Genomic DNA, 26,267 nt, shown 5'->3' with positions numbered 1-26,267 from the left:
GGATGTCATTTGACAGTAGCCAGACATGCTAGTGGATGGTGGGGATCCAATCTTGGAGTTGCGGATGCAATAAGCCTTGATTCACCATTGTGTTTGAGTTTACTGCACAAGCCTCTGAACACTTTGAATTTTGCAGACAAAACCTCAGTGAAGGTGATAGCGTGTGACATGATGGCTAGATACTGGAAGAATGTTTGCAACAAAGCGTATGCTGAGAGGATGTTTGGAATAGGAAAAACACTATACAAAAACATTTAGAGAGGTAATGGGAGGAAAAAGCCCTCAGCTAGCCCTTAGTGTGTTATAGCATTTCTCCATTCAAAAGTACAACAAGGTGTTTTCTACAATATTGTGCTCGAATGGGTTTTTTTGTTTTTTTAAATTTAAAAAAATAGTATTTTTTTTGCTTTTTCAAATGTAAAGTTATCAAATGTGGCAACAACAAAAAAATTGTAAAGTTAAAAAAGACTTATATATGAAAAGCCCAAAAATTTAATTGAGGGAGATAAATGAGATTCAAGTATTATTGGTCTATCTTTCTAACCATTGTCCACATGTTTGTAGGTAAAAATTTTCAAAATCAACATAAGAGAAAACAATTTGTTGCTTTTGAAAATTTTCGCGCATGTGGACGATACTTAAAAAACGTAAAGAATAATACTTGATCTCTTTCAACTTTGAAAAGAGAAATATCATTAGTTTTTTCTTTTAGTCATATTTGTACTTTTATTGTTAAGGTGTCCAAGACCATAAAGAAATTTCAAATCCAAAATAAGTAAAATTTCCAAGAGATTTATCCGTATTTCTTAAAGACTTGGAAAGTTTCAATCATACAGCGAAATTGAATAAAAAATATTTCTAAGAAACAACCATCCAAGTGCAGTTTCAGTTTATTTATTACCTTATTCAGTCAAGTACTCAATCATTCTCCTTAAAATATATATACAGTAACACTCAAGTGCTAACCACTTATTGAGTTAATACAACGTTCACTATATGTTTCGCCAAAACTATGAACTTTCGCATCAAATTATTATTATTTTTTACCGAAGCTTCACATGAACTAGGAGAATAATCATTGGTCAACTTTCCTATTTGAAAGAAATGAAACTTGTGCCAATTGATTGATGCATACTATATAGAAGTGGAAAAAAAATCCCAAAAAGATAAACATTGAAAAGGAAGTGCAAGAAGCAAACGAAACCATCACTAAAAAGTAAACATAATAGTTACCACATATTTGACCACCATGGTACATTCGAATAGAAAACAATTCAGGATCACCTACATATTACATGTCGTTATTTTCAGTTAAAATATTACACAAAACACAGTATTCAAACATTACAGAAAAGGCAAAACACAGTATTCAATTATTTTCAATTTAGGATCATTATAGAAAAGGCAAAGTTTCTATTAAACAACCATTTTCACACCCTTCCACCTAACACTTTTGCCTTATTAAAGGCAGACACTTTGGCCTTATTAAAGGCAGACATTGCAAGCACATCCTTACAAACAAAATCTGCAGAAGGACCAACTATATTCGACAAAATCTTTCATACTTCTCCCACTATTCCACACAGATTATAAAACACACCATTCAAAGCACAAGAACCCATACGACCTCTAACCAATTTACCACAGATAACTGAATTCGCAAAAATTTAAAGCTACTTACCATACGAGGGATGTGGAGCGCCTGGAGCCCTGAAATCCCAACTAATTTCTTCTCAGTTCTTCCAAAATCGCAGCGCCTGGATTTCTCTCAGGTCTTAGCTATGGAGTTTTAGGATTTAGGTTAAACTGTGGTTGAGGAAGACTTTTGGGGATTTTTGTTCGAACTCGAGCTTTGCAACGCGTGCCCAAATTGGGCTCGATTTAGCTTTTTTTGTTTTTGTTTTTGGAATTGTTGAAAACCTAAAATACCCTTCAACAGTCGTACGCTGAATGGTCAATCCGCTGGTGAGGTAGGTCCCACGGGTGCCACATTAGCATTTAACGATTGACTGTGTGGTCAACTTAAAGGAAGGATGAAATTGGACGATGTTGAAAACGTAAGGGTGTAAATTGATAAAATTGATACCTTGGAGTCCATATTGAGAACCACCCCAAACCTGCAGGGTGTCTTTTGTCCTTACCAGAGTCTCGCCTGAGTTCCCAAAGTAGCCTTGAATTATGTTTCTAGATTTTCTTCCAGCATGTGGGACTACAAGCACTAGGAGCCCAAAGTCCAAAGCCCAAAGCCCATTTGGGTGTGCTTCAAAGAAAGAGACCACGACACTTGCAGCTATGGCCATGATGAGATGAGAGAAAAGGGAAGGGGAGGGGAGTGGATAGTGAAGGGGAGAAAGAGAAGCATGAGAAGAAACCAATTTAGTCCTGAATAATTTAGTCAGGTGTGCATCATGTGACCAATTTTGAGAGGAAATGTATTGAAATTGACTTCAAGAACTAATCAATTAAAAAAAAAAAAAGAAGTAAGCATCTCAAAAATTTGGGTAACCACAAATATTTGGGTAATGGGAAGAAAAAGCCCTCAGCTAACCCCTTAGTGTGTTACAGCATTTCTTCATTCAAAAGTACAACAAGGTATTTTCTACAATATTGTGCTCGAATGTTTATTTATTTATTTATTTTTATTTTTAAATTTAATTAATTTTTTGTTTTTAAAATGTAAAGTTAAAAAATTTGGCCAAAAAAATAGTAAAGTTAAAAAGGACTTACATGTGAAAAGCCAAAAAATTGAATTGAGGGAGATAAGTGAGATTCAAGTATTATTGATCTATTTTTCTAACTATTGTCCACATGCGGTAGGCGAAAATTTTCAAAATCAACATCAAAAAGAAAAATTTGTTGCTTTGGAAATTTTTCGCGCATGTAGACAATACTTCAAAAAGTAGAGAATAATACTTGGATCTCTTCCAACTTTGAAAAGAGAAATATCATTAGAATCTTCTTTAAATCGATCATATTTGTACTTGTATTATTAAGGTGTTCAAGTTCCACCATTTACAAATTCTATAAAAAATTAAACTTCCTTGTCCAAATACACTGTAAAGAAATTTCAATGCCAAAATTAGTAAAATTTCCAAGAAATTTATTTGTATTTCTTAAAGACTTGGAAAGTTTCAATCATACAACGAAATTGAATAAAAAAAAGTCTAGGAAACAACCATCCAAGTGCAGTTTCAGTTTATTTATTACCTTATTCAATCAAGTACACAATTATTCTCCTTAAAATATATATATACAGTAACTCTCAAGTGCTAACTAATTATTGAACTAATACAACGCTAACTATATGTTTTGCCAAAACTGTGAACTTACTTTCGCATCAACTTTTTTTTCTTTTTTTTTTTTTGCCAACGCTTCACACGAACTAGGAGAATAATCATTGGTCAACTTCCCTAGAAATGAAACTTACGCCAATTGATTGATGCATACAATATAGAAGTGGAAAAAAATCCCAAAAAAACTAAAAATTGAAAAGGAAGTGCAAGAAGCAAACAAAACCATCACATCTTATATATACATAATAACTAAAAAGTAAACAGATTGGAATCAAAATGAGCACCAAGTCAATATGATTGATACAAAGAAATCCGTTTCATAACCCTTTCAATTTTAGTTTTTATTTTTTATTTTTTGTGCAAGAGTATAAAGCAAAATAAGGGGAAAATGGAAATGAGAACGAGAGTGAAGATGAGATTGGAGTATAAACAAACTTTATTTATATAAATTTATTGTGTTTACTGTCCATGGTACACGAAAACACCCTTCATTGCCTCATTCAATTATCATAATAACATTGTGCATTAATTTTTTATTTGTAAGACATAAGAAATTATTGGAAATCCTGTTGAGGACTTTTGACCCCTCAAGGTCTTTGGTCTTGCACAATGCCAAGAAAAAGAAAACGGATTGGTTCGCAAAACAGTCTATTCCTGGATGATTAAAATATTCATATATAAAAATTGATATATTTGGTCTATCATTGGAGTGCTTTTCGTGGATTGGTTGGCAAAACTACCGTTACAACAGTTTTATATTATTTTCAAATTAAAAATATATTTTAGACACTATTTTTTATACTAACAACACTTTAAAAATATTTTTAAAATATTGTTTAGCAAACATGAAGCTGTTTTACTTTACAACTAATTATTTTCAATGCACAGCAGAAACAACTCTTTTTTAAAAATAACACCCAAATTGGCCCTTAATTCAATGGTATGGTTTTTCTGAATCAGAAATCTTTTAGAAGTTTGTATGTTCACTGTGATAATCATAGAACTCGGCTGAACAAATGCTTTCCTGGGCGGTGTTCGAAAAATCAGCCTAGGCGGCTAGGCGGTCGTGTCCTTTTTTTAATTTTTTAAAATATAAATAGATTTTTTTTTTCCTGACTTTAAACATTTATTTGGTTAATAAATAGGACCTCACAAGACCTTATTTTTAGATCCTTAAATGAGTGGGACTATTTTATTAAATATGACTTATATATTTTATTCAATTTTCATCTAAATTCTTTTGAAAAATTAGGTGATAAAATGAAAAATCCGTACACACTTTCATCAATCAGAGAGCAGACCCAGGTCAAGTGTGAATGTATAAAAAACAGAGCAATATTGTTAGGAAAAAAAAAAACTCAAGCCTATGTTGACTGTGCAGACCCAGGTCTTGGTCTTCTTTCTCCTTATTTAATATTCAATAATATTTATCGTTGATTAAAATAATTTACTGGGTCTCTACTTTGTAAAAACGGAAACAATAAAAGTAGTCTTTTTTAAAAAATTGATATAATCATTATATATAGTTTGGTAATTAACAAATTCGCCGCCTAACAAAAAATATAATAAATTTTGGAAACTTGTCACTTAAACTTCATTAGCTACGAATGATAGGAAAATAGAAATTAATTTATAATTCTCTATTATCATGTCATACCAATGATTGTGAATGCTTTCGTTTATTTATTATTTGGGGATCAACAATACAGAATTTTCAATATTTTCTCAACAATTACAAAAATTTAATATAAATTTAATATGAAATGCTGGAGTTTGGGGACAGTTACAGCAACTTCGAGGCAAAGTGTGACCCGGTGTGCTTAAGAAAATTCCCCTTCTCTTTTTTTTACTTTGACAAACAAAAACCATTACATTTGATAATGAATACGACAGATATGGATAAGATTTAAGCATTAATATCGTCTACACAGAGTGGGAAAGCAAAGTGGAATGGCAGCATTATGTGCATTTTTTCCTTTGGACTACATGGGTGGGTAAGAAACAATAAAAGGAGAGTTTTATTGCTGAGCAATATAAGAGAACTAGAGGAAGGTAGTGTCCTACCAACGGGCCAAAAACGAGTCTCCTATTTGTTCAAATCATGCTCTAATATTGTCACTACTTTAACCTCATAGGTCCAATCTTTGGGTTGAGTTAGGCCCAATGAATTTCTAGGTGTGAGATTTTAACTTCATAGATTTCGGTGCAATTAGAAGTGAACCACCTATATTTGAACTGTAGATTATTGTTATATTCTCTAACGTGTGACTTACACATTATAGCTTGTATCGAGCCATCTGTACTAACAAGCAGACTGAGAGAAAAAGAAGAGAAATGAGATAGAGAGCATAGAAGAAAAGGAGTTGCTGCTACGTATTGTAGGAGAAGGAATAAAATTCCAGTTGTTTTCTTCTTCATTTTATGCTGCATAAGTGCTTTGACGTAGAGACAAAAATTCTTATTTGTCTCTCTTTAATTATCTCGTATTTGTGTGAGTGTGAATTTGGGTGTATTTGATAAACACCACGTGTGTGCTCTCTTTGAATATATTGGATTGCTCCGTCGTCTCCAAACTAAACGTCGGCCTATAAAACTAAACTAGTATAAATCTTAGTGTTCTTATTGGGTGTTGATTTTTCCTTTTATCTCATGCCGGTTTTTATTTGTTTTCACTCACAATTTTGCACATATTGGTTGAGCTTCCGCACTTTGTCTGCCTTGAGTGATGCTGATTATGAGTGAATTTGATAGCTGGAGATAAAGAGGAAATTGTTAATGACACAAGTGTGAATGTAGAAAAAAACAGAACAATATAAGTTAGGGAAAAAAAAATCTTAACTATATGTTGACTGCAGACCCAGGTCTTGGTCTCGGTCTTGGTCTTCTTTCTACTTATTTAATATTCAATAATATTTAATCGTTGATTAAAATAATTTACTGGGTCTCTACTTTGTAAAAATCGATCGAGTGATATGATGGTTTCTTTCTTTTCTCTTTCTTTAAACATAATGCGTTCCTCGACTTTTCATTACAAGACCATAAGTCACCTTTTGAAAATATTGATTTTAAAGGAGTCTTTTTAAAAAATTGATATATTCACTATATATAGTTTGGTAATTAACTAATTCGCAGCCGAGCATCTTCAAGGAAAATATCGAATACAAAATATTAAATTTAAATTTGATGTCTTATGTGACAATTTGACAATTTGACTTCAGAAAATTGAGTGATAAACACTACTTGTATGCTCTCTTTGAATATAGTGAATTGCTCTGTCGTCTCCAAACTGAACGTAGGCTTATAAAGCCGAACCAATATAAATCTTGATGTTCATGTTGAGTGTTGTTTGTTCCTTTTATCCCATGCCGGTTTCTATTTGTTTTCACTCACAATTTTGCACCATATTGGTTGAGCTTCCACACTTTGTCTGCCTTGGGTGATGTTGATTATGAGTGAATTTGATTGCTGGAGATAAAGAGGAAATTGTTAATGGGTCGACATCGTCATTCAGTAGACATTCAGTTGCTAGTGCGAGGTTTTAGGTTGATAAATTATTGGAAACCCTGCTGAGGACTTTTGACCCCACAAGGTCTTTGGTCTTGCACAATGCCAAGAAAAAGAAAACGGATTGGTTGGCAAAACAGTCTATTCGCGGATGATTAAAATATTCATATATTTAGTCTATCATTGGAGTGCTTTTCGTGGATTGGTTGGCAAAATTTTCTAAATATTTTAATTATTATTCACAGTTACAATAATTTTATATTAAAATTTATCAAGCTGTTTTGACACCAATTTTTGTACTAATAACCCTTTAAAAATAATGTTTACAAAAAATGGAGTTGCTTTACTTTATAGCTATTTATTTTCAAAGCACATCAGAGCAACTTTTTTAAAAGTAACAGCAATTCCAAATTGTCCCTTAATCCAATGGCCTTTATTAAATAGGAACTCACAAGACCTTATTTTTAGATCCTTAAGTGAGCGAGACTGTTTTATTAAATATGACTTATATTTTCTTGACCAAAAAAAATATGACTTATATTTTATTAAATTTTCATCTAAATTCTTTTGAAAAATTGGGTGATAAAATGGAAAATGCATTCACACTTTCATCACTCGTTAAAAACGAGTCTAATTTAAGCATCACATTGTTGACTCATAAATGTTAATATGAGAGCACATGCTGGTCAAGTGTGAATCTAGAAAAAACTAAACAATATAAGTTAGGAAAAAAAAAACGTTAAATATATGTTGACTGCAGACCCAGGTCTTGGTCTTCTTTCTACTTATTTAATATTCAATAATATTTAATCTACTTTGTAAAAATGGATCGAATGATATGATGGCTTCTTTCTTTTTGTCTTTCTTTGAACGTAAAGCGTTCCTCGACTTTTCATTACAAGACCGCAAGTCACCTTTTGAAAATATTGATTTAAAGTAGTCTTTTTTGTGAATTTCAACTACCAATTATGAAGCAAAACTTGTTGGAAATGGGTATGTTGAGAATTGTGAATTGAATTGGAAATGGGAGCTGACTCAATATAAATTCGTCGCTATGCCTTCGATGAATAAAGGACTGATGGAATTGAATTAAAAATCATTACATACGAAAATAACAAGATAAACTGAAAATAGTACAGAAAACCAGCTCGAATCACTAATTAATATAGAGCGAATAGTGACTCATGACAAATTCAAACCTAAACACTTAGCATATACTACGATATTCAACACCATATGTTATTTAATATTACAGTGCATGATCTCATAACAAAATCATGGTGACTGGTAGAACTCTTGAGGTACGCAAATGTCCAGATGCCTTGCAGACAGTATAGTTGTATTCATTCAATTCGAAGTAGAGCAGAAAGGATTGGGTGGTATGGTTAGATTGTCACCTTCTCTTTCTAACATTTGAACTACAACTTTCATTGGAGGACGATCTATTGGGTGCCATTGGACGCACCATAGACCCACAATGGCAAGTTTCTTTGCAATTTTAGCATCTCCTTCATCCTCAATATGGATCCTCAGGTCGTCCCCTTGTTCTAAAAGGTTATAAATCCATTCTGGGAAGTAGACTTGGCTGGTGGAGTCCTCCATGACCTTAAAGTTTTTTCTGCCACCAACCATTTCCAGCAACAACGTCCCGAAACTATAGACATCTGACTTGTAGGACACGCTACCGAAGTTCCTAGAGAACACTTCGGGTGCAATGTAGCCCATGGTCCCCCTGACGGTTGTCATGGATATTGCGCTTTGATCCCTTGCGCATAACTTGGCTAGACCAAAATCGGAAACTTTTGGAGTGAAATTCTGGTCTAGCAAAATGTTATGGGGTTTGATGTCGAAATGGAGGATTCGTTGGTCACACCCTTGGTGAAGATACTCAATTCCTTTGGCTATACCTAAAGCAATATCTTGCAGCTTATCCCAACCAAGCAAAGAGTTTTTATTATCTGCTGATGATAAAAGGTTTTGCAATGAACCATTTGGTAAGAATTCATACACAAGAGCTCGTATAAACCCATCAGCACAAAAGCCAACCAAGCGAACCACATTGACATGGTACACGCGACCCATTGTTCCCATTTCATTTGTAAAATCTTCTCCATTATTTTCATTTGAATTGTTGAGGATTTTCACAGCAACAAGCAATTCAGAGGAAAGCTTCCCTTTAAAAACTGTTCCATAGGCCCCTTGCCCCAACTTGTCCTTGAATTGATTTGTTATCCTCTTAATATCAGCATAGGAATATCTGCTTGGCTTCTGAGCTATGTAATCTTCCAAAAATCTTTCAATTCTCAACTGATTTGTTTTCTCTGTTTTGTTGGAGCTATAGGCATGGTAGATGATGAGAGCCCCCACTGCTATAAGAGCCACAGAAACTGTGCAAACTGCAGATAGAGATGACAAAAATTAACCTAATTATATTTGATTCAGATTTATACATCAACTTAAGTATTTTAATTTACGGACAACTCACCTGATATCTTTATGCGTGTCCCTCTACGACTACTATCTGTAAAAGTTGTTATTTAAGCTAATAAGTACTTTTGCTATGAAATCAATAAAATTCGGAGTCCTGACTAATCAGATCGAATTTGAATGACTGAAAATAAATAATATTTGCTTGCAAAGTACTGCAACAAAGCCAAGTTTAGTTAAATGATACCTTCAGGGAAATCTAAACATTCGCTTTCTGCAGTCTGAACATGTGCAAGACTATATTCACTAATCTTTGATCTACATGCCTTGCCCATCTCTTCACAATGTCGACATGATGCCTTGCCCAACTTCATTGGAAAGGATGATATGTCCGGAATTAATGTATAGTCATGCAGCTTGGTACAAGACTCTAGGGGCAGTCTATCAACAGAACATTGAGTGTTCACAGCATATGTACCGTTTTCAGGATTGTCGGAAAGGCTCAAAGGCATCATACAAAAGCTTGTGTAGGTTCCCGTTGGATATGGACAGCTAAATAGGGTATAATTATAGTTATTGTGTCCAGGCACAAATTGTAAGGGAGAAGAAGATAAACTGAAGTAAAAAATATTTCCCGATGGGTAATCACTGTGGTAATATATTTCAATCTCCTGAGATGTGTACTTAATCTTTTCAACGAAGAAGTTGTTAGATGAAGATGGCATCTCGAGCAGAGTCTGGTTGTCGTTAGTGCATGATAGATCAAAGCCATGGTAACCGCAATGGATTGACTGCTTACCTTTAAGTCGAAATGGGAATCGGATGGCTGGGCCGTCCGGTTTACATCTTGCTTCTCTGCAAATTTCAAGGCCTACTCCTTCATGGACTGCATTGACATCTACTACTATGAGCAACCAGCATAAGAAATTGATCAGAAGCATTATTCTAACAAAAAAATGGCTTGCAGCATTCCGGTCTCTTGCTAAGTTATTAATTGATTGTATACGACAGATATGGATATATAAGATTTAGCATTAACATATATATATATATATATATATGTGGACGGATAGATGGTTTAGTATTTAATTTCCATAAGGATTAATATTTAATTTTTTCTGTTTGGGTGACTTTACTTTTGGTTGACTGAGCAGCTTATCGCTTGCCTTCAGAGGCTCCAAAATCCAGAACCTAAGTTGTCTAATTAATCTGTGCTCTTCCATAATTTTGATAAATTCCTATTGGATTGGATGCCTCTTCCCTTCCTCCTAATATTCTCTCTCATTATGTCTAGAGGAAGTCTCCTATTTGCTGCACACATAGCCCTTCTCCTTCTCCTTCTTCCTCCTTCCTTCTGTTTCCAGACACCACCGTGGAAGATAGTGCCCTTTATTGTGGCAATATTAACATAAGGTCTCCATTCGACTTAAATGGAGACCTTCAAAACTGTGGCTACAACACTTTTGAGCTATATTGTGAGGAAAATGTTACAGTAATATGCTTGTATTCGGGAAAGTATTACGTAAAGGCGATCAATTACAGTGATTGGACAATCCGAGTTGTGGATGCTGGTGTTCAGAAGAAAGACAACTACTTCTCCAACCCACTTTACTCTTTAACCTCCTACAACCTTAGCGATGATGGAGATCCTTTTCTTCCTCTTTATTATAGAGACAAATATATTCAAGAACGTAGTCTAGTGATACATGAAGTGCCTATAATTTTTATCAGCTGTCCAAATCCAATGCATTCTCCTCGCCTTGTTGATACAGCTCCATGCATCAACAATTCTGCCAATTCTTCTTTGTCCAGTACTTTAAGAATGTTTTCTTATGTCATGATTGGCAACATAAGTTCATTCGATTTGGGGGAGTCCTGCAAAATAACACAAATGGTTGTGGTGTCACCTTCAACATCTACAGATCTGCACCAGAACTTGTCCTGTGAGGGTATATATAATGAAATAGCGCGCGGCTTTGAGCTCTCATGGTTTAACGGTGCATGTAACTTATGTAGAAGGGATAAGGAGAACTGCACGCTCGACAACGTGAGTAAAACCAAGTGCCCTTCAACAACCAAAGGTACTAAAGTGCATCTGTTAATGATTTCACTTATTCAATAATGCTAGCGAGAGTCAACATATTTGTTAAATATCTTCTTCACCACCCACCAAGCCTTATTTATTCATTTGACTACTGGTTTTTCGCACTGCAAGATTTTGTTGTCAAATAACATTTCACGTTGTTCTCATGTGTGGAAAGGACATGTGTAGGCTTTTGCTTCCATCTGTGTACAGATTGATATATTACAGTCATCCATCTACTGTAGATATATTATGTTAGAGATACTGATCAAAGGAATAGGAAGAGAGTTTTTATCAACTAAGTACGGGAGGCTAGTTTATGGTGTTTTCACTACAAATAATTTGGTGGTCAAAAGTAGACTATGACATGTTGATTTCTAATATTATGATCTTTTTGTATGCAAATATGAATCTTATTTTCTTTTGCAATGCAGAACATTTGTACCAGAAGATCTTGAACTTCATACTCCTGATACCAGGCAAGTAATCCAACTTACATATTCAAATGTGTAGTACTTAGTTTCTTAATCCGGCATTACATTAATCAAAGTATACTTAATTAAATTATGAATTTATGATCGAGTTTTTCACTTGTTTTGCAGAAGTGCTATTCTATTTGTATTTCCATGCACTCACCAACAAGTGCAACAGGGGTTTCACCCTTCCTTGGATTCCATTAACCTGTGTAATCTCTTACCTAGGTAATGTGAACTACTTGAAATCAGTTACTGTGTAGCATTTTTCAGTTTTAGCTATTGATAACTGAAGAATAAAAGCATGAACCCGTTTGATAACCTTCTTTTTTTTTTTTTTTTTATCTTTTCAATATTTGGTTTTTAAGTTAAAGAGATAGAGAGACAAAATGAGAAAGAAAGGAGGAGAGGGAGAAAATGGTATGAAATGTTGCACAAAAAGAAAACAAATTAAAAGCAATTTTAAATACCTCTTTTCAAGTTTTTGTTCCCCATCTCTTATTTCTCCAATATTTCTCCCATATATTTGTTTCTCCATCTTTGCTAAAAAAGTAACAAATAAGAACTAAACACGAGAAGGTTACCAGACGCCCGGGCCTTTCACTAATGAAAAATGTTGTACTAAGGAAAATGTTGATAGTATTGTAGCAATCAATTAATGTCTCTATTGAGTCCACTTTTTGTGAATTGCGCAGGAATATTGCACATAGTCATGTATGTGTTCGGCTTTCCCTGTGCAACTGCATTAATAATATACAAATGGAAAAGGAGGCACTTGTCAATGCATGACAATATAGAAGACTTTTTGCAGAACAATAAGCTCGTGGCAGTAAGGTACTCTTACTCGAACATAAAAAAGATGGCAAAAGGTTTCAAGATAAAATTGGGTGAAGGAGGGTATGGCTCTGTATACAAGGCAAAGCTTCGTAGCGGTCGCCTTGTAGCCATCAAGATGTTGGGTAAGTCCAAAGCTAATGGGCAAGACTTCATCAATGAAGTTGCAACCATTGGAAGGATTCACCACGTTAAAGTGGTGCAACTCATTGGCTTCTGCGTTGAGGGTTCAAAGCGTGCTCTCGTATATGACTTCATGCCTAATGGATCTCTTGATAAATACTTATTTTCTCAACAAGGAGTTATCTCTTTGAATTGTGAGAAAATGTTTGAAATTGCGCTTGGAGTGGCTCGTGGTATTGAATATCTGCACAGAGGATGTGAAATGCAAATTTTGCAATTCGACATCAAACCTCATAACATTCTTCTCGACGAGAACTTTCTTCCCAAGGTGTCTGATTTTGGATTAGCAAGGCTATGCCCGCTCGATAATAGCATTGTATCTTTGACAGCAGCAAGAGGAACTATCGGATACATAGCACCTGAGTTATTCTATAAAAACATTGGAGGTATTTCATACAAAGCTGATGTCTACAGTTTCGGAATGCTATTGATGGAAATGGCTGGCAGAAGAAAGAATTTAAATGCAACCATAGAGAAGTCAAGCCAAATATACTTTCCAACATGGGTTTTTGACCAATTGAATGATGGAAAGGACATAAAAATTGAAGACGCCACAGAGGAGGAAGAGAAGATCATAAAGAAGATGATCATTGTTGCATTGTGGTGCATACAAATGAAGCCTAGTGACCGTCCTTCTATGAATAAAGCAGTTGAGATGCTTGAAGGAGAAATTGAGAGCCTTGAAATGCCTCCAAAGCCTTTCTTGTATCCACAACAAATGCCAGAAGTGGTTCTTGGGGACAATTCAAGTACCACAAGTGCATCAACAGTTACAAATTCTACAGAAATCGTTTTGATTGCTGATGCGAATCAAACAATGTAATATATAGCAATCTTGATGTGCAAGGGAGATTATGTAATGAATAAGCACAATTAGACTTCTGTTTGCTGCCTTTGTTTACTACATTTGGAAGGAAATAAATTGCAGGATTTTCAGAAACGCTTCTTGCCCCTTTGCTGCAACACTCAAATTGTATGATTTTCAGTAATTGCAGAATTCTATTAGGTAGGCTGTGCTCTCTAGCGTTTAAAACCTCACCTGCTAACTCCTATCTTGTTGCAGATTGGAAGATCTCTATGAGCTAATTGCTATTAGTGTTTGTTGTATTGTTAGCTTGGGATTGTCTTCTATTGGTAGGATTTGCCCTCCTTTTTGTTAATACATTCATTTAATTACAAAAAGAATAAATAAAAAAACAAGTCCATTTATTCTACACTAAGAAAACACTTTGAAGCTAGAATTACATTTAGATATGTGCAAGTAGCAGTTTCCCTAAGAATATTGCAAATGGGGCAGCAGGTCAAAACCACTAACCCCCAAGGCTCAAGCTAAGCTGATTCACAATGGAATCATACAAATATTGTCTTACCCCCTACACCACTAAAGTTTGTCCACCTTCCCATCAAGCTAATTTGAACTACAATAGTTTATGTATAATCTAAAATGAAAAAGTTACAAGCTCAAATCAAATTGTATTCATGCCTTCAAACACATTCATGAGAAACATGATAGAAGTAGCTCCCCTTTGCTGAAGGTCTGTCAGCTTAAGGATCTTCAGGTTCTTCATCCTTATCTTCTGCATCCACCCACCACGAAACAGGGCCCAAACCGTCAAAATCAATTGATCCCTGCAAAATAGGAAACTTAATTGGAGGCTCACAGAATTCATTAGAAATCTACTTGCCAAAAGAGAACCCTCATTTAATTTGAACAAAGATGTAACAAAAGAATTAGTGTAACTCTACATAAAGGAATTAGCACAGATTTTAAAGGGAACAGAAGTTTCACAGAGCAGGATTTTTGCAATAGTTACATTGCGTTTGGAGAATTGTAGAGAACTAGAGATCAAGTGATGCTACAGCTAGATGCAACCACCAGTCGTATGATAAGATTTAAAGCACAAACTTACTGTAACCACCATAGGGGCAAATGGTTTTGAGTCTTCTGGCTGCACAATTGGAATTGGAGGAAAGTTCACACTGTGAACTTGGAATTTTATCTGCCATTTGGAACTAAAAGTTAGCATACACTTAGGCAACTGAAATTTGAGTACGTATGGATAAATCAAACCACAACAATATGAACCTCGTCTATCCCATCAATAACAAGTTCTTCATCTGAATCAGGAAACTTCCATATCCACACGACTCTATCCCTGTAATCCTCAGCAAATATTATAAACTACAAATTAAAGGGTGTTTAAAAATATATCAATATACAAGAATTCATGCAGGATTATAAATATAACGCTCTATTTGTACTTATAACAACCAGACATGGAAGGGATGGTCACCTCTTTCCTGGGTCAGGCACGGAATGGGATGGAACAGGCAAAAGATGAACAGGTACATAAATATCATCGAAAAATTCAAGGGACACTGCCATTTAAAGATTCAAAATCAGACTATAAGACATGGATATGCTTCCTTATCAAAGAGGAGTCCATCAAAGCATAGAGTGAGAATTGCTTGCACCAAAGAGAAACTAAGAAGGAAAAACTAAATGAGACGTAGAATTAAGCTACACTCAGTTCATCTCAGTAGAATACATACGACGTAAACCATTTGCAGTAGATTCTTTAAGTTTTGCGACAATTATCTCTCCCACAAATGGACGAAACATAATCAGTGTGAACTCCACCTGCCAATTGTTGAAAAAGGGGAAAAATAAAACAAGAAACTTTAGAAAGGAAGAAGAAGAACATTGCATAGTGCATACTCAAATGAAGGGAGTATTCTGACATTAATTTCTCTGGTAATCATCTCTGCAAATCAGACATTAATTTAAGCTGAAAATCTTAATTAGTCTAAATGCCTAACAGTTACCCATTAAGTGTAAAAAACAAATACTCAGCTTATACCAGTGATACTCACTCTCAAGGTAATTAGGCACTTCAATTTCATAGAGAAGAAGACACGCCCTAGTTATCAGTTTTGTCACCCACAGGGAATGAAGTAAATCAAGCTGAGAACCGAGAAGAAATCCAAGCGAAAAGATTTAAAGGAACCTATGTCATAGTAATGGGAAAGAGAGAAGAAGCTGTCCGTTTCTTTCTTTGTTCCTTTTTTCTAGGGTAAGGGTAGCAGTGGGGTTAGATCTCAAGAGCTTGTTGCTCTGATTCCATGTTTCAGAAAAACAAAACAAACAAAATTAGGATATAGAGAAGAAGATCATTGTATATTACATATTATCATATCAAATGAAGGTAGAGTACATTAATTTATGTAGGATCCAGGAAATAAATTCTCCGCTAATCAGCAGCTCCCATTTAAGCTAACAATCAGACATTAAGTAATCAATTTAACAAGTAATAAATGGCTAGCTAGCAGGCAGGCACTGACTAAGAAGTAAAGAATTTAAGTGATGAATTCTAATTACACATAAGAGATATCAATCTTCTGCAGCCAGTGCACGAAGAACAATGATATGCTTCCTCGTTTCGAAATCATTTTAAGTCGAAAACTCTGACTCAAACAACCAAACAAAACTCGTTTGTGTTTTCATACAACAAATAATCACATAACTCAAAGTCAGTCAAAAAATCAAAATCCAGTAGTTCAAAGCATTCCTTACAGAAAAGTATTTTATCAAATATGAAAAAATTGATTAAAACCAATCAAATCCTGATAAGAGATAAAGCAAAAAATGCCAATCTTTCAATCAAGACCTGTACAAAACGAATAGACCACAATGGAAGACCAATCATCAAAATAGATGCAATCACCAAATTTAATAATTATAAGTTAGAAAATCCACAATGGGCTCCCTAAACCACCTCCTTACACAAAATTTTGAGAGCAATTGGAAAAATACAACTCCAACCATACTTCCTATCCACCTCCTAAAATAGAGAGATCTCTAGGAGCTCCTAAATCTGAGAAGAGAGAAAGGACTCCTAGTGGCTCCTTATAATTTAATGCTCAATTATTTTAATAGTATTTTAACCATTTATTTAATGCCAACTATTTTTTGTTGTTGCTTTTGTATCTATACTTTATCCAAAAATTGAATTAAAATTTATTAAAAGCATTTATGACTCTTTAAATTAGAGAGTATGGTTGGAGTTTGAAATTTTATAGAGAACTAAAATAGTTTTATAGTGTTTTTAGCTAAATTTTAACTAAAAAATAGAGAGCATGATTGTGGATGCTCTTACAGACTGACAATGCCAATGCATTGAAAACTAAACAAGTATGCTCTAAAAGCCATACCATTCTCCCTCAAAACTATTTGAGTGAAACATGTTACAAATGGAAATCCACAACTTTATTATAATCCAAAGCAGCTCCAACAAAATTTATTCCACTACATACCTAAAAGCACGATTATAGTTCTTATTAGAAAACTAAACCAATCATTAACCCCTACTGCAACCCAACACCCTCTCCGAAACCATTAAATCTTTACCACCCATCAGCTAAAACACCAAAGTTTCCCAATTTTATTCGGAAACCAAAAACAAAAAACCAACAAAAGCAATCCACAAACAAGCGAAATTACCTGACCAAAACAAGCCTACTTAAGCACACCATTATCACCAATCAACAAACAAAATTTGGATATAGAGAAGATCACTGTCTATTGCATATTAACCTAAAGGCCTAATAATCTGTATCAACGATACCAGGTATTTAGATTGGCAGTTCTCATACACCGCACAGTTTAACCAGAAATAAATTGAGGTATCTTACAATTGAAAATTGGAAATAATATGAATAAGAAAAATAAAACGAATTGAAGCAAGCAAGCTGATTCCACTTATACGAACTAAAACAACCTAAATTTGAACAAAACAGAATTTACCCAAAGCACTTTATAGTCATAAAATTGAGAAGAGTAAGGTAAACAAATATATACCCTAAAAGTTGGATGACCATCATTAGGTAAGATAAAGCCATCGTTAATGGATTGTATAGTATGCACAGAAATGCAAAGTCCCAAGTTGGCGATAACCTACAAGGAACAACATCATAGTGAATCAAAGTAAAAACATTGTGAATAAGAAACAAAGGGCAAAATTCAAAATATGTATCAGGCCACAAACCTTATCTAAGAAAAGCTTCTCAAGCTCTCCCCTAACTGCATCTTCTAGACGAAGGCTAAGCAGATGAGGAGGCAGCCGCAGAGTGTGCTCAATTCGGCTGAGGTAGAACATTTGGGTTGTCTTCTAAATTATATTCCAAAATCAAGCATGCTCAGATTAAAGTCGCAGATTTTGGGCAAAGAATGCAATGTTAAATATCAACAAATTCAAGCATAATTGAAAAAAATTACCAGCCTTAGTTTCCAACAATAGCAACTCTCTCTCTCTCTCTCTCTTCTGTGCCGTGGACGGAGGTGCACTTGCTCTCTATGTTCGATGTCCTGCTCTCTGGTTAGCGTTAACATATAAAACAAAAACAATAAGCCAAAATACAGCAGCAACCAAAATACAAATATTGCATGCTTCAATAACAAAAAAACAATAAGCATTAACATATAAAAAACAAATTAATTGAAACAGCAACCAAAAAATGAAACAATAAGCATTAACATTGAAACAAATTAATTTTCAGACGGTTTTCTGTAAACTACAAATAAAACAAACAGCAACCAAAAATAAAAAAATGAAACAGCAACCAAAAATACAAAATAAAACAGCAACTGAAAATAACAAATAAAACAGCAACCAATACAAAATAAAACAGCAACTGAAAATAACAAAAAAAAAAAGCAACAAAAAATATAGAAAAATTACCAGAAATAAAAACAGCCAGCAAGCCAATCCTTTCCTTAGCCTTCAAAATCAATTCCAGCCAGAATTTTTGATTCCCTAAATTACCAGAAATAAACAGAGTCAGACAAATAAATAGTAAAAATACAACAGAGTCAAATCCCTAAATTTTTGAATTAGGGTTTCCACAATAACAATCAACAAGTGAGAACTAATAGAATGGTGACAATCAACAAGCATTGGCATAGAAAGTCTCAGTAGATCATGCAACGTGGTGGTATCACAAATAGAAAAAATAAATCATACCAAACATGCTAATGATGAATTCCATACCAAAAATAACAAATAAAACAGCAACAATTTTCAATGGTAATGCAGCTCTTATTCAAACAGCAAACAAAAATAAATATAGCAACCGAAACAGCAACCAATCATACAAATTAAATTATTACTCAATATCTGCCAAATCACGTTATTGAATGATGCAATTCTTTCCAAAAATAACAAAAATACAGCAAAAATAGCAAATAAAACAGCAACAATTCCATACCAGAAATAAACACAACCAGCAAGCCAATCTGGAAAAACTTTGCCTTCAAATCAATTCTGTCCAGAAAAAATATATATACAAAGTCAGAATATATAAAAAGAAATAACAGAAATCAACAAAAATCCCTAAATTTTGAATTAGGGTTTCAAAATATTAATACCTCAAACCAACAAAAATCGAGAGAGGGAGACCTTTGATGACTAAGAGAGAGCGGGTGAGAGAGAGCGATAGTGGCTGAGAGAGTGACTGAGAGGAAGAACGGACAGAGGCAGAGACCAGAGACTGAGAGAGGCAGAGGCGAGCGAGAGCGGTTGAGAGAGAGACTGAGTGACTTAGAGAGAGCGGGTGAGAGAGAGAGAGAGACTGAGTGACTTAGAGAGAGCGGGATTCGTGTGAAATCTGGAGAGAGTCTGAGAGTGAGATAGGCAGAGGCGGGAGAGAAAGAGTGACTGAGAGGAACAACGAAGAAGAAAGAAAGAGGCGGGAACCAAAAGAAAACGCTGCTGAGGACTTTTGACCCCCAAGGTCTTTGTTCTTGCACAATGCCAAGGAAAAGAAAACGGATTGGTTGGCAGAACAGTCTATTCGCGGATAATTAAAATATTCATATATAAAAATTTGATATATTTAGTTGCTTTTGTGGATTGGTTGGCAAAATTATCTATATATTTGAGACATTATTCACAACTAGCCTCTCCGCACGAGCTTCCGCGACTGCGAGAGCCTTTTTAAAAATAAAAATAAAAAAAAATATTTAAGAATTAAAAAAAAATAATGGTAGTTGTGTTCCATAAAAATAGGATCCATTATCTGATTTTTCTTTTAATTTTAATTTTTTTAAATATGAAAAAGTGTGAATTTACCATATTATCCTCTGTAGGGGCTTTTTCGTTCCAGCAGCTTGACGAATGGGCTTGGGCTGCTGTAAAAAGCAAATGGCTGGAACCACTCCTTATGTCTGAGTTCGAGAATCAAACCCCAAGTGCGCTTCGAAAGGGTAGCGGAGCCTTAGGAAACACCCTGGTTATCTTCACCAACAAAAAAGACAATTGCTTGCAGATAAATATTTAGGCTTGGCATGAGAAGCTTGTGCCATGGGAGCTGAGCATTCATGAGTTTAGCATGAGAGAGAGAAGGCTTGGGTTTCCTATGAGAAACATAGGCTCGAAGTAAGGGGAAGAGAGAGTTTTTGGGAGGATTTGTTGAGGAGGGAGAGGGAGAGGAAGAGATGAGGAAGAGGAACGGGTGGCTTGAGCAAGTTTCCGGCAGCTTGACGAAAGTTCTGTCAAGTACTGGAACAGTTCTGCCAAGAGGGAAAATGGGAAAGAAGGATGAATAGTGCACGAAATTGCTAGGTTTTGAAGATGAGAGGGAAGCTTGCTCTCTGGATATGTGTTATGAGAGAGAGAGTGAGGAAGAAGATGAAAGCATGGGTGGTTTTAGCATATTTCCAGCAGCTTGACGAAAGCTTCGTCAAGCTCCTGGGCGATTTGACAGAAGAGAAAATGGGAAGCAATGGAAGAACAAGGCTTGAAATCGGAGGGTTCCAGAGATGAGAGATGATGCTTGCTCTCTCTGGATGTGGGTTTTGAGAGAGAGAAAGGAGGAAGATGGAAGAATAAAGCATGAAATTGAAGGATTCCAGGGGGGATGCTTGCCTTCGATCGGTTTGTTGTGTGTTTTGCTGGGAAGAAAGTGGCTCCTTTTATAGGCATTAAAAACCTTAATTTTGTCAAGCCACCCTCTCTCCTTTTCCTCACTTTCTTCCATTTACTCTTGTTTGGTGAAATTTCCCTAGCCTGAACCCATAGGCACGCAGCTTTTTGGGGTTCCAAGGTCCTCAGGCAGCTGGACTTCTCCATGTGGGTGAGGAGCAGCCCACTTTTGTTTGTTGTTTTCTCACCAAAGCTTGAAGAGGAAAGAATGGGTAAGGGTGCTGGTCAAAAGGTGATTCCATTAGCACTTGGTTTTGGTGGTTTGGCTTCGATCTGGTTTTAAGAAAGATGCTGGATATTTCCATGATGTTGGATATAAGACGTCGGGCTGTTTTGTTTCCAGCAGCTTGTGAGTTTGCTCAAGCAGCTGGAAGTTTTAGCTGATGTGGGATTTCTTCAAGTGTTGTGGGCTTTTTCTTAAGGTGATGGGCTATTAGGTTTTCTCTCTCATGCTTACCCATATGTTTGGGCTCAAGGAATGAGCTTGAGTTTTGGTGCTCTCAAGTAGCCCAAAACTTCCACTCCTTGGACCATCAATGGGCCTCGTGAATACTCGTAACCATCCATACCACAACCCGCTCAGCAAGCCCTAGGCATTCGCGTGGCTTGGGCCCACTTAAGCTTGTAGCGTGGCGTGGCATGTGTGCAAGCGCATATGACGAACTTTCGCGTGCCCAAATCGGATTTCTTCTCGATAAGGTATAGCATTGGGCCGAGATTATATTTGGGCCTAGCCTTGAATTTTTTGGGCCTCAACATCCTCATTTAATTAATAATTTCAATTCTTAATGTTTGCATTAACCAAAGACATTTTTTGGTATTTTGAATGTTTCACCATTCTCTGCCTTTTGCTTTATATAGATAGATATAGATTACAACAGTTTTATATTAAAATTTATCAAACGATTTGAACACTATTTTTTGTACTAACAACACTTAAAATATTGTTTATCAAATATAGAGCTGTTTTATTTTATAGCCAATTATTTTCAAACCACAGTAGAAATAATTTTTTTTATATAAAAATGACATCAATTCAAAACTCGCCCTTAATCCAATGGCCTTTATTAAATAGGACCTCACATGACCTTATTTTTAAATCCTTAAGTGAGCGGGACTGTTTTATTAAATACTACTTATATTTTATTAATTTTTCACCTAAATTCTTTTCAAAAATTGGATGACAAAATAGAAAATGCGTTCACTCTTTCATCACTGATTGAAAATGAGTCTAAAGATAATGTGGTCCAGTCTAATTTAAGCAACTGATACTGTGTCACATTGTTATTGACTCGTATATATATATCAATCAAAGAGCACATAATGGTCAAGTGCGAATGTAGAAAAAACAGAACAATATAAGTTAGGAAAAAAAAACTGTTAAATATATGTTGACTGCAGACCCAGGTCTTGGTCTTCTTTCTACTTACTTAATATTCAACAATATTTAATCTACTTTGTAAAAATGGATATTAAATAAGTAGAAAGAAGACCAAGACCTGGGTCCCCAGTCAACATATATTTAACGTTTTTTTTTCCTAACTTATATTTGGGAAATGATACATCAACTGGAAATCTTACTAACGTGGGGGAAATGATTGCAAAATGATCTACAATGTAATCTAGAATCTGAGCGGCCTAAATAAGGCTTGAAATCTCTCTGGGAAATCTCCAAAATCTATGAAATCTGGATTGATATTTGTTTAGAAATTCAAATTCAAACACTTAGCATATACTACGATATTCAACATCATATGTTATTTAATATTACAGTGCATCATTGATGGGCATATTTTATATTATATATTTAACCCTATTATTAATATATTTTGGTTAATATTTTGGAACAATTTTGATACTTTGAATTATATTTCCAATATAGGGTTTTCGACTTCCTCCGGAGCAAAACATAATCAAATGGACGAATTTTGGAGTAATTCCAGTTGGAGGACGTTTGTGAGTCACTTAGCTTGATCGTATCAAAATTTCAAATTTTTCTACCAAGCGGTTATTCTCTGGCAATAAAATAAAGGAGCAATGCGCGGTACTGGAATACTGACGGTTTGGGCCTTTATTGCGTTTTGGAGCCCAAGATGACCTCAGATGGGTTCGTGGCCTTCTTAAGATATGTTCAGAATGTTTTTATCTTTAAAACGAGCTATCTTGGGCCTGATTTGGAGGAGATTTGAGCCTAAAACGTGGCTGGGCAGATTGTTGGCAGATTCTCCTAGTCCAATTTGGACTTTATTTCCTAGTATTATTTTATTTTAACCTAGTTTCCTTGTGGACATTGGGCAGCTGGGTTTTAGGAGGTATATAAGTTATGTTTCACATAATTTTAGGACATCTCTCTTTTGGCTTTTGGAACGCGACTTTTGCTAGGGTTTTTGAAGAACTTCTACTTCAACGTGTTTTTATTCTTATTTATGGGAATGATATTTTCTTGGGTTTTAGTTATGATTATGCGTAACTAACTCTCTTTCCTAGGGTGAAGCCTTGAACCTTAGCATGAATATGTGATTTTTATTTAATTGCTTATGATTGATTGCATGCATACTTTGAATTGTTAATCATTGTTTTAAACTATCTAATTGTCTTAATGCTTGATCACTATTAGGATCTTTAGAAAAGTAATTGGATGCAATTTTGGTCTGAAGGTTCCCTGAAATTGACGCTGGCTTCTTGTGGTTAATAATTGTAATTTCACTTAAGATGAACACCACGTCTTAAGAGTTGCATAGTTTTTCAAAGGGTTTTCACAAAACTTAATGAGTCTTTCATGTTCATATTTGATCCGAACGTCCGGACGGGTTGCATGTTAGATATACGTTCTGTGTTGGAGGTTCCCAGTAGAATATAAATTAGAAAAACCTAACCTTCAAAGTGGCATGTGTAGATCATAAGTAATTGGTAAAAATTCATAGGATTGCTAGGTGACGGTGAAACCCTAGTGCTTTTATAAATTGGTTTTTAAAACTTGCTTTTCTTCAATTTCCCAACTTTCCGATTTCTTTTATTGTTAAGTTAATCTTTTCAAATTCATAAATTTCAAATCTTTGATAAAATCTATTTTAACCATTAACTAAGAGTTAGTTTAATTACAAATTAGTCAAACAATCTTTGGGGACAACAACCTTGCATGAACATTTATACTACAATTACCTTGTATTCTTGCAAGTATTTTAAGTGATTTTAACCCTCTTTGCGCAGGTACTAAAAATCCTATCAATGATCTCATATCAAATCATGGTGACTGGTAGAACTCTTGATGTACGCAAATGTCCAGATGCCTTGCAGACAGTATAGTTGTATTCATTCAATTCGAAGTAGAGCAAAAAAGATTAGGTGGTATGGTTAGATTGTCACCTTCTCTTTCTAACATTTGAACTACAACTTTCATTGGAGGACGATCTATTGGGTGCCATTGGACGCACCACAGACCCACAATGGCAAGTTTCTATTGGGTGCCAAAACTATACACATCTGACTTGTAGGACACGTTACCGAAGTTCCTAGAGAACACTTCGGGTGCAATGTAGCCCACGGTCCCCTTGACGGTTGTCATGGATATTGCGCTTTGATCCCTTGCGCATAACTTGGCTAGACCAAAATCAGAAATTTTCGGAGTGAAATTCTGGTCTAGCAAAATGTTATGGGGTTTGATGTCGAAATGGAGGATTCGGTGGTCACACCCTTAGTGAAGATACTCAATTCCTTTGGCTATACCTAAAGCAATATCTTGCAACTTATCCCAACCAAGGAAAGAATTTTTATTGTCTGCTGATGATAAAAAGTTTTGTAATGAGCCATTTGGTAAGAATTCATACACAAGAGCTCGTCTAAACCCATCTGCACAAAAGCCAACCAAGCGAACCACATTGACATGGTGCACGCGACCCATTGTTCCCATTTCATTTGTAAAATCTTCTCCATTATTTTCATTTGAATTGTTGAGGATTTTCACAGCAACAAGGAATTCAGAGGAAAGCTTCCCTTTATAAACTGTTCCATAGGCCCCTTGCCCCAACTTGTCCTTGAATTGATTTGTTATCCTCTTAATATCAGCATAGGAATATCTGCTTGGCTTCTGTGCTATGTAATCTTCCAAAAATCTTTCAATTCTCAACTGATTTGTTTTCTCTGTTTTGTTGGAGCTGTAGGCATGGCACATGATGAGAGCCCCCATTGCTATAAGAGCCACAGAAACTGTGCAAATAACTGCAGAAAGGGATGAGAAAAAACCTAACCTAATTATATTTGATTCAGATTTATAGTCCATCAACACAAGTATTTTAATTTATGGACAACTCACCTGATATCTTTATGTGTGCCCCTCTACGGTTACTCTCTGTAAAAGTTGTTATTTAAGTTAATAAAGTACTTTTGCTATCAAACCAATATAATTCTGAGTCCTGACTAATCGGATCGAATGACTGAAAATAAATAATATTAGCTTTCAAAGTACTGCAACAAAGCCAAGTTTAGTTAAATGATACCTTCAGGGAAATCGAAACATTCGCTTTCTGCAGTCTGAACATGTGCAAGACTATATTCACTAATCTTTGATCTACATGCCTTGCCCATCTCTTTGCAATGTCGACATGATGGTTTGGACCAATGCAACTTCATAATTTTGTTCATTGCCAAGATCGGTGATATGTCTGGAATTGATGTATAGTCATGCAGCTTGGTACAAGACTCTAGGGACATTCTATCAATAGAACATTGAGCGTTGACAGCATATGTCTGGTTTTGAGGATTGTCATAGTGGTAAGGTCCCAGTTCCATCCCACAAAAACCGATGTTGGATCTTTCTGGTGAATATGGACAACTGAATAGCGTATAATTATAGTTATCTGGCACAAATTGTAAGGGAGAAACTGAAGTAAAAAATATCTGGTCGAAATGAAGATGGCACAAGGTAATCATTGTGGTAATATATTTCAATCTCCTGAGATGTGTACTTAATCTTTTCAACGAAGAGGTTGTTAGACGAAGATGGCATCTCGAGCACAGTCTGGTTGTCGTTAGTGCATGATAGATCAAAGCCATGGTAACCGCAATGGATTGACTGCTTACCTTTAAGTCAAAATGGGAATATGATGGCTGGGCCGTCCGGTTTACATCTTGCTTCTCTGCAAATTTCAAGGCCTACTCCGCCATGGACTGCATCGACATCTACTACTATGAGCAACCAGCATAAGAAATTGATCAGAAGCATTATTCTAACAAAAAAATGGCTTGCAGCATTCCGGTCTCTTGCTAAGTTATTAATTGATTGTATACGACAGATATGGATAAGATTTAAGCATTAATATCGTCTACACATATATATAGCATGATTGGTTTTATGATGGATGAGTCTCCAGCATAGTAGCCGACAATGGGAAGTGTAATCCCTGCAGCACTTTCATTATGTGCTGGCAGAAAAAGTTGACAAATTTGGGAGAGCAAAGTTGATTGGCAGAAAAAGTGGGAAAGCAAAATTGAT

General features: G+C 35.3%; 3 protein-coding genes and 2 pseudogenes across 8 annotated transcripts; 2 read left to right on the top strand and 3 right to left on the bottom strand.

The window, feature by feature from the left end:
- Positions 1–7,856: 7,856 nt before the first annotated feature.
- Positions 7,857–10,225, bottom strand: LOC110771052 (rust resistance kinase Lr10-like; the record flags this gene model as incomplete). The annotated part of the gene is made up of 3 exons (XM_088248305.1): positions 7,857–9,193; positions 9,283–9,318; positions 9,472–10,225. Coding segments are annotated over 3 exons (1,839 nt in total), but the record flags the coding sequence as incomplete, so codon positions are not given.
- A 58-nt stretch (positions 10,226–10,283) lies between these two features.
- On the top strand, positions 10,284–11,794 carry LOC148296772 (uncharacterized). Its single transcript, XM_088248623.1, has 3 exons — positions 10,284–10,300; positions 10,521–11,305; positions 11,742–11,794. Exons 1-3 carry the CDS (start codon positions 10,284–10,286, stop codon positions 11,792–11,794), a joined length of 855 nt encoding a protein of 284 aa, XP_088104749.1.
- A 147-nt stretch (positions 11,795–11,941) lies between these two features.
- Positions 11,942–13,684, top strand: LOC110771053 (rust resistance kinase Lr10 pseudogene; annotated as a pseudogene). Its single transcript, XR_015833658.1, has 2 exons — positions 11,942–12,008; positions 12,476–13,684. The product of XR_015833658.1 is annotated as a rust resistance kinase Lr10 pseudogene (transcript).
- A 298-nt stretch (positions 13,685–13,982) lies between these two features.
- On the bottom strand, positions 13,983–19,596 carry LOC110771055 (uncharacterized). 4 transcript variants are annotated; one of them, XM_088248306.1, is made up of 11 exons: positions 19,222–19,596; positions 19,062–19,117; positions 18,536–18,610; positions 18,073–18,169; positions 17,843–17,965; positions 17,656–17,751; positions 15,351–15,438; positions 15,092–15,176; positions 14,884–14,953; positions 14,708–14,797; positions 13,983–14,426 (listed from the first exon to the last, which is right to left on the bottom strand). In XM_088248306.1, the coding sequence occupies exons 5-11, from the start codon at positions 17,951–17,953 to the stop codon at positions 14,343–14,345; spliced, it is 624 nt and encodes a 207-aa protein (XP_088104432.1). In that variant the 5' UTR covers positions 17,954–17,965; positions 18,073–18,169; positions 18,536–18,610; positions 19,062–19,117; positions 19,222–19,596; the 3' UTR covers positions 13,983–14,342. The 4 variants fall into 4 exon arrangements, with proteins under 4 accessions (XP_088104432.1, XP_088104433.1, XP_088104434.1 ...); XM_088248307.1 differs by having other exon boundaries at positions 17,843–17,962; XM_088248308.1 differs by having other exon boundaries at positions 18,077–18,169.
- A 4,283-nt stretch (positions 19,597–23,879) lies between these two features.
- Positions 23,880–26,173, bottom strand: LOC148296771 (LEAF RUST 10 DISEASE-RESISTANCE LOCUS RECEPTOR-LIKE PROTEIN KINASE-like 2.5; annotated as a pseudogene). The gene is made up of 3 exons (XR_015833544.1): positions 25,273–26,173; positions 25,089–25,124; positions 23,880–24,994 (listed from the first exon to the last, which is right to left on the bottom strand). The product of XR_015833544.1 is annotated as an LEAF RUST 10 DISEASE-RESISTANCE LOCUS RECEPTOR-LIKE PROTEIN KINASE-like 2.5 (transcript).
- Positions 26,174–26,267: the final 94 nt, after the last annotated feature.

Source organism: Prunus avium, chromosome 2 (genome assembly GCF_965620075.1).
Source record: "Prunus avium chromosome 2, drPruAviu1.hap1.1, whole genome shotgun sequence".
Classification (NCBI taxonomy): domain Eukaryota; kingdom Viridiplantae; phylum Streptophyta; class Magnoliopsida; order Rosales; family Rosaceae; genus Prunus; species Prunus avium.
Note: the sequence above shows the minus strand (reverse complement) of the source record. Positions and strands in the feature narration are given on the sequence as shown.

Bases quoted from the DNA above. Each gene is read 5' to 3' on its own strand.
- LOC148296772 (XM_088248623.1), top strand. The intron at 11,306-11,741 runs GTACTAAAGTGC...TTTGCAATGCAG, and splicing joins GTGCCCTTCAACAACCAAAG to AACATTTGTACCAGAAGATC.
- LOC110771055 (XM_088248306.1), bottom strand. From the start codon at position 17,953: ATGTTCTACCTCAGCCGAATTGAGCACACTCTGCGGCTGCCTCCTCAT. The intron at 17,752-17,842 runs GTTTGTGGCCTG...TGTTCCTTGTAG, and splicing joins AGAAGCTTTTCTTAGATAAG to GTTATCGCCAACTTGGGACT. The intron at 15,439-17,655 runs GTATATATTTGT...AACAATTGGCAG, and splicing joins ATGGTCATCCAACTTTTAGG to GTGGAGTTCACACTGATTAT.